At 39.2% G+C, this 7,554-nt stretch overlaps 2 protein-coding genes across 6 annotated transcripts in view; one reads left to right on the top strand and one right to left on the bottom strand.

The window, feature by feature from the left end:
* The window catches only part of SPTSSB (serine palmitoyltransferase small subunit B), a 29,675-nt gene extending 26,702 nt beyond the window's left edge, over positions 1 to 2,973 (top strand). For 2 of the 3 annotated variants that reach the window (XM_007113993.3, XM_007113991.3), the window contains one exon: positions 1,405 to 1,942. In XM_007113993.3, coding sequence (XP_007114055.1) covers positions 1,437 to 1,667 — 231 coding nt within the window. In that variant the 5' untranslated portion in view covers positions 1,405 to 1,436 and the 3' untranslated portion in view covers positions 1,668 to 1,942. Of the gene's footprint in view, positions 1 to 1,404 lie in introns of all 3 variants that reach the window. The other variant, XM_007113992.3, reaches the window with a different exon arrangement.
* The window catches only part of OTOL1 (otolin 1), a 231,812-nt gene that overhangs the window by 162,453 nt on the left and 61,805 nt on the right, over positions 1 to 7,554 (bottom strand). The gene's annotated exons all lie outside the window — the stretch shown is intronic.

Genomic DNA, 7,554 nt, shown 5'->3' with positions numbered 1-7,554 from the left:
GAGGATCCCACATGCCGCGGAGCGGCTGGGCCCGTGAGCCATGGCCGCTGAGCCTGCGCGTCCGGAGCCTGTGCTCCGCAACGGGAGAGGCCACAACAGAGGAAGGCCCGCATACCACAAAAAAAAAAAAAAAAAAAGTTATCAAGGTGGACTTAGATGATGTAGCACCATGATACTCCTAGGAGTAAGCACAACAGGTACAGGTCAGCTTGTCTCCCCAAGGACACCCACCATGTCTCTGAGTGTCTGCAAAATCTTCCCAAGAATCTTTAAGAAATGAATGAATAAATAAAAATTGGTATATCAAAAAAAAAAAAGAAATGATAGATGTCCTTTCTTCTAGGAGGTTTTCCACGTAGTTTTAACTGTGATCCTATCTGAGGGCCAACAAAACATTTTTATATGGTTTTCATAAGTTCTCTACCCAAAAACCAAATGACCACCCAAAGGTACACTTTGGGCTTCACCTTTGTTTCAGAGGTCCCAAGACCATCCATATGTCCAGTGCCTCACTAGAAAGACTCACAGGACTCAACATATATTCGCACTCACATCTAAGGTTTATTATAGCAAAAAGATATACAACACGATCAGTCAGGAAGACAAACATGGTTGGAGTCTGAAGAAATCCATTTATAGTCTTCAGATGTTCTCTCCCTCCCATGAGTGGACACACCAAGTGTGCTTCTTTCTTTACCAGCAAAAAGTGCAGTGATACATGTCAATGTTTCTGCTCAGGGAAACCCATTAGAGACTCAGCACCAAGGTTTTTATTGGGGCTGCTCACACGGACACTTTTTGCCTGGCAATTACAAAAATTCCAGACTCCCAGAATAAAGCAGGTATTCACCATAAATTACAGTGTTTGCACAGTCTAGGCATAGTGAATCATCCTTATCCATTAGGGAACAGAAAGAACATTCCAAAAGCCAAGTTCCCAGATGCCAGCCAAGGACCCTTCTAAAAATAGCAGCCTCAGGTTTGCTATATTAACTCTTTTCTGCACACTATTCTTTAATCTTCTACCAGAATATATGCTGTAGGAAATAGAAAACTCACGTTTATCTCTCTAAATGTACAAGGCTAAAGAAAATGTGGTTAGCCTCAACTGTAGATATTATTATCACTAGAGTTATTACTAGCAATTATTTTTAGATAAATGTCACTGTTAATATTATTGCTATTCATTCTAGTAGTAATTATTAGTAGTAATGGCAATATTATTAATTCCTATGATTAATATGTTGTTATTATTTCCATATAATATTCCTATTAGTAATTCACTCAATGATCATTAACATTCTTTGAAAATTTTTGACATGCTGAGATCATGAAAATATCAGGAGAGTCTGTGTTTAGTGCCTTATTTTTTTTTTTCTTCTAATCTGTTACCTTTTTTAACAGGACAGACTTTCTGCAGCTTGAAGGAACCAGCCATGGATTTCAAACGTGTGAAGGACTATTTCTCCTGGCTCTACTATCAATACCAAATCATTAGCTGCTGTGCTGTCTTGGAGCCCTGGGAGCGATCCATGTTCAATACCATCTTACTAACCATTTTTGCTATGGTGGTATACACCGCCTATGTTTTTATCCCAATCCACATTCGCCTGGCTTGGGAATTTTTCTCCAAAATGTGTGGCTATCACAGTACAATTTCTAACTGATCTTGTTTGTATCCTGTGAACTGGCATTACATATGTGTACGTTGCTTACAATGTGTTAATTTAGGTGAATACTGTAGCTTCTTTCACTATCTCACCTGAAAAGCTCTCTCCTCTCTATGCACTCGTATATCCTGCCTGAAATTTGAGATAGATGTCTCTTTAGTTTCTTTTGTACATGCTACATTGTGCATCAGACCATAGATAACACAATGACCTTACCTCACATACCATATTCTCTCAGCTTAAATCTATGACTTTAGATTTTGTTTTTAATTGGGAAATTTCATATAAACTTTTTCTGGAAAGTAGGCTCATAAGAGACCTATCAGAATCATATTTAAAATGCTCTCTTGATACCTATTCTATAGTGAAGGATATATTTTTTAAAAATTTGTTCATACACTACTGTCAAAAGTATCCTATCCTTGTTTACAATATACAAAAAGATCTAAATAAATTATATAGACCCCCTAAAGTCTTATTTTCTAGTAACCTGCTGATACCTAAAATTCTTTTACTTCAAGCGCAGAAGAATAGGTTGAAGGTAATTATCTCCTTTCAGACGTGGTTCATGAATTGTTTCAAATGCCTCTAAAGGTCTGGCTTTATAACAGTTTAAAATCAACAATGTTGATTTTAGATGACCCAGTAAGTATTATAATACAAAAACATTTTAAGTGTAAGAAAAAATATACAATCAAAGTAAATTCAGATACTGTGACTTGTGATGCTGCCTTGCCTTGCATGATGCTGGGGGAAAAGAGACAAGAAATTGCATCCTTTCTGTGCTTTCACTCAGTGGAGGGGTGGGGTGGGGGGAATCATATATTGGGCTACAGGAAGAAAAGCTAATAAATAGGCTGGAAGTAATATTCTACCAGCAGGAACTTGACAGCTCCAGTTAAATGTTTTGATACAGTGGCTCTTTTGCAGAGCAAAACCAAGATTTATTAAATTTTCTTCAAAGTGTTTATTTAAAAACAAATACAAGTTTTTAATTATACTGCTGAATCAAATGTGAATGCCAAAGGCAAAACCTTTCAGTTTTTCTTTCCTCTCAATAAATCTTAATGTTAGTAATTCTGGAGGGTAAAAATGTAAATAGTTTTTGGACAATATTTGCACCCTTGTTTGTGTTATGAAAAAAAAATTTTCCAGGGAGAGCTAAAGAGAAAAATGTTTGGCATGTCAAATTAGCTTGCATGTTTGTTAAAAAACAAAAACACGTGTTTTGAAGATAAACCAGATCTGAACATGTATGTGTTGATTTTTGCAAAATAAATTAGGTTTAATTTTATAAATAAAATATCCACCTTCAGATTTGCTTTTTTCTCCTACTGCACTAAATATCTAGGTGCTTACATCCATATTTCTCTGAAAACATCATTTCTTAGTGATCCAAGATGGTAACTGATCTTAAGACGGTAGGGTAAAACTATTGATATATTTATCAAGAGTCTTCTCCATGGTGGACATGTTTTACATGTTGAAGTAGGTATTAAGGTCTCCCAGTTACAGGTAAGGGACCTAGAACTTGGAAAAAGTACATTTCTTGCTCGAGGTCCTTTAACTACTAGTGGCAAAGCCAGGAAGCAAATCCAGGTCAGGACCACACTGGGCCCTGAAATATTTGCCACATGGAAGCCCATGGAAGGACAATGTGAGCAAATGAAAGTTAATGGGCTGGGGATTCCCAACGTGTTAGAAAGCAGAATGCCATCAATAAAAGGGGTGAGGGGCTGAGGAGACAGCCAAGGTTGGAGGAAAAATCTCAGGTCCCAGCTCTGCTTTTGCTGCTTAGCGGTACTATGTTCACCCATTTCTATGCTGTCCAGGCCCATAGGCCTCTTTTAAAAGAATACTTCACTTTTAAATATTTAACAGAGGATTCTCAGGTAAGCGTGAACTTGAATGCATTCCCAGTTCACAGTGATTCAACACCCTTATATACATGGATCCCTGCTAAGTACTCTTGGAATTCAATCACAAAGATACTGCACTGACCTTCTTAAAATCCTCCTTCTAAAATAAGAATCAAAATATTATAAATGTGAATAAACACAGTACAGCTTAATAAAGGATATTGCAAAGCACTGCCCTAGGATGTCACTTCAAAGGTAAGCATTTCCTCTGAGCGATCAAAATAATAAACACAGGGTCCAAAAAATATAATCAAACATAGTTTAGAAAAAACTATCTGCATGCAAAGGGAAGAAAGTTCTACCTGCTCTGCTCTGTCAATTTTCTAGACTAAGCAGAGATGCTCTCTACCTTGACCATAGTTAGCCTAGATTAGGAACATTTATATGCTTTTCTTTTGCTTCTATTATTTGTATATTTCAATGGTATGTACAGAACTTTAAAAAAAAAGCTAAGAGTTTCATGGTTCAAATGGGCTTGCATTTGTCACTCACTAAACTAGGAATCATAAAATATTCCTTCACTGGCATTGGCCAAGTAAACAATCGCTTTTGTCTACTTGTGCAACAAAAAACACAAAAGGCCAAGAAATCAGGCAGTTTGAACATCAAGATAGGACTGGTCAGTCTTTATTAACAAGTCATACAAGCGAAAGAAAATCGCTAGTCAACATTTTCTACTTATTTCTTCTATCACTAACATATTTGGGTCTTCTCGCTAGTGGAGGCTGTGCCTCTGGAAGGCAGGAAATTTGTCCTTATTTCTGCATCCTCAGTTTCTGGCCCAATGCCTGGTACAGAGCTGAGCAGATACACATCCGATGAAACATGTCGTAGTTCCCCATACCCTCTTTCCACACAGAAACAAGGAATCTCAGGATGTATAGCTTCAGGCTATTGACCAAAAGAGTAACATTCTTCATTTACTCATTCATTCAACAAATGTATTAAAAGTCAACCACGTGTTGAGGGTAGATACAGGAATAGAGAGACGGATAGATACGTGATGAAGAAAGTACAGTAGAAACTAGGGGTTAGGTATTCAGGTGTTCATTATAAAATTCTCTGTGCTGTATGTTTGAAATTTTTTATTTAAAAAGTGCTGGGGAAAAAGTCCACCATGTGCTTGTCATTGAGCTTGCCACTAAGAAACAAAGATGAACAGGACAAAAAGAGAAACATCCCTGAATTTATGAATCATACAATCTGGTAGGCAAGATGACACAAGAAAAAAATAAGCAAACGAACTATTTATAAATTGTTATAAGGTTTTATGAAAGAAACAGCAGAGTGCTGGAGAGAAAGTAACAGAGGGTGGGGGACAGTGGGGCACAGAAGGGGCATTGCATTAGGGGAATTCAAACTTCTCTCATTGCAGGTCTTTAAGCAGGGGGGCAATGTGGAGGGTGAGGTCCTTTACAATGTAAAGTGAGGACACTGGCTGTTGTGAGAGTGGATGGGATGGGACATGTGTCTGAGCAGGAGGACCTAGCGCAGATGAGAGCCAGACTAAGATGGTGGCATCAGAGACAGAGACACACGGTCTGATGTGACATATTTTTGGAGCTAGAAAGTCAACATATCTTGCTTATGGGTTGAATCAAAGGAGGAATTTCATTAAATACACAACATATTTTTTTGAAAACATCTAACTCATCTAAAGGAAACTTCCTCCTCATTTGGGGAAAGTTATTTCCAGAGCCAATCAGCTGCCCATAAGAAAGGATAGAGTTTTGGTGGGGCTAATGTCGGACTCTGGGAGGGCTCATGCCAAGGAGTATTTCCCAGAACTTCTGCTGCCAGTGTTCTTGTCCCCACGGTAAGCCAAAGCCACCCCCCGCCTCTGGAGGAGACCCTCCAACACTAGCAGCCGTGGGGCTGACTGAGTCTTGGTACTCTGGCCGGGTGTCAGGCCTGTGCCTCTGAGGTGGGAGAGCCAAGTTCAGGACATTGGTTCACCAGAGACCTCCCAGCTCCATGTAATATCAAATGGTGAAAGTGTTCCCAGAGATCTCCATCTCAAAGCTAAGACCCAGCTCCACTCAACGACCAGCAAGCTACAGTGCTGGACACCCTATGCCAAACAACTAGCAAGACAGGAACACCACCCCACCCATTAGCAGAGAGGCTGCCTAAAATCATAATAAGGCTACAGACACCCCAAAACACACCACCGGATGCGGTCCTGCCCACCAGAAAGACAAGTACCAGCCTCATCCAGCAGAACACAGGCACTAGTGCCCTCCACCAGGAAGCCTACACAACCCACTGAACCAACCTCAGCCACTGGGGGAAGACACCAAAAACAACAGGAACCATGGACATGCAGCCTGCAAAAAGAGTACCCTAAACATAGTAAGTTAAGCAAAATGAGAAGACAGAGAAACACACAGCAGATGAAGGAGCAAGGTAAAAACCCACCAGACCAAACAAATGAAGACGAAATAGACAGTCTACCTGAAAAAGAATTCAGAGTAATGATAATAAAGATGATCCAAAATCTTGGAAACAGAATGGAGAAAATACAGGAAATGTTTAACAAGGACCTAGAAGAACTAAACAGCAAACAAACAATGATGAACAACATAATAAATGACATTAAAAATTCTCTAGAGGGCTTCCCTGGTGGCGCAGTGGTTGAGAATCCACCTGCCGATGCAGGGGACATGGGTTTGTGCCCCGGTCCGGGAAGATCCCACATGCCGCAGAGCGGCTAGGCCCGTGAGCCATGGCCACTGAGCCTGCACGTCCGGAGCCTGTGCTCCGCAACGGGCAACAGGAGAGGCCACAACAGTGAGAGGCCCGCGTACCGCAAAAAAAAAAAAAAAAAAAAAAAAAATTCTCTAGAAGGCATCAATAGCAGAATAACTGAGGCAGAACAACAGATAAGTAACCTGGAAGATAAAATAGTGGAAATAACTACTGCAGAGCAGAATAAAGAGAAAAGAATGAAAAGAATTTAGGACAGTCTCAGAGACCTCTGGGACAACATTAAACACAACAACATTCGAATTATAGGGGTCCCAGAAGGAGAAGAGAAAAAGAAAGGGACTGAGAAAATATTTGAAGAGATTATAGTTCAAAACTTCCCTAATATGGGAAAGCAAATAGTCAATCAAGTCCAGGAAATGCAAAGAGTCCCATACAGGATAAATCCAAGGAGAGACACGCCAAGACACATATTAATCAAACTATCAAACATTAAATACAAAGAAAAAATATTAAAAGCACCAAGGGAAAAATAACATACGGAATCACCATAAGGTTAACAGCTGATCTTTCAGCAGAAACTCTGCAAGCCAGAAGGGAGTGGCAGGACATATTTAAAGTGATGAAGGAGAAAAACCTACAACTAAGATTACTCTACCCAGCAAGGATCTCATTCAGATTCGATGGAGAAATTAAAACCTTTACAGACAAGCAAAAGCTGAGAGAATTCAGCACCACCAAACCAGCTTTACAACAAATGCTAAAGGAACTTCTCTAGGCAGGAAACACAAGAGAAGGAAAAGACCTACAAAAACAAATCCAAAAGAGTTAAGAAAATATTAATATGAACATACATATCGATTATTACCTTAAATGTAAATGGATTAAATGCTCCAACCAAAAGACATAGACTGGCTGAATGGATACTAAAACAAGACCTGTATATATGCTGTCTACAAGAGACCCACTTCAGACCCACCTCAGACATATACAGACTGAAAGTGAGGAAATGGAAAAAGATATTCCATGCAAATGCAAATCAAAAGAAAGCTGGAGTAGCAATTATCATATCAGACAAAATAGACTTCAAAATAAAGACTATTACAAGAGACAAAGAAGGACACGACATAATGATCAAGGGATCAATCCAAGAAGAAGATATAACAATTGTAAATATTTATGCACCCAACATAGGAGCACCTCAATACATAAGGCAAATACTAACAGCCATAAAAGGGGAGATCGACAGTAACACAATC

Source organism: Physeter macrocephalus, chromosome 1 (genome assembly GCF_002837175.3).
Source record: "Physeter macrocephalus isolate SW-GA chromosome 1, ASM283717v5, whole genome shotgun sequence".
Lineage (NCBI taxonomy): Eukaryota > Metazoa > Chordata > Mammalia > Artiodactyla > Physeteridae > Physeter > Physeter macrocephalus.
The sequence above is the reverse complement of the archived record's forward strand: the minus strand, read 5'-3'. Positions and strand labels throughout refer to the sequence as shown.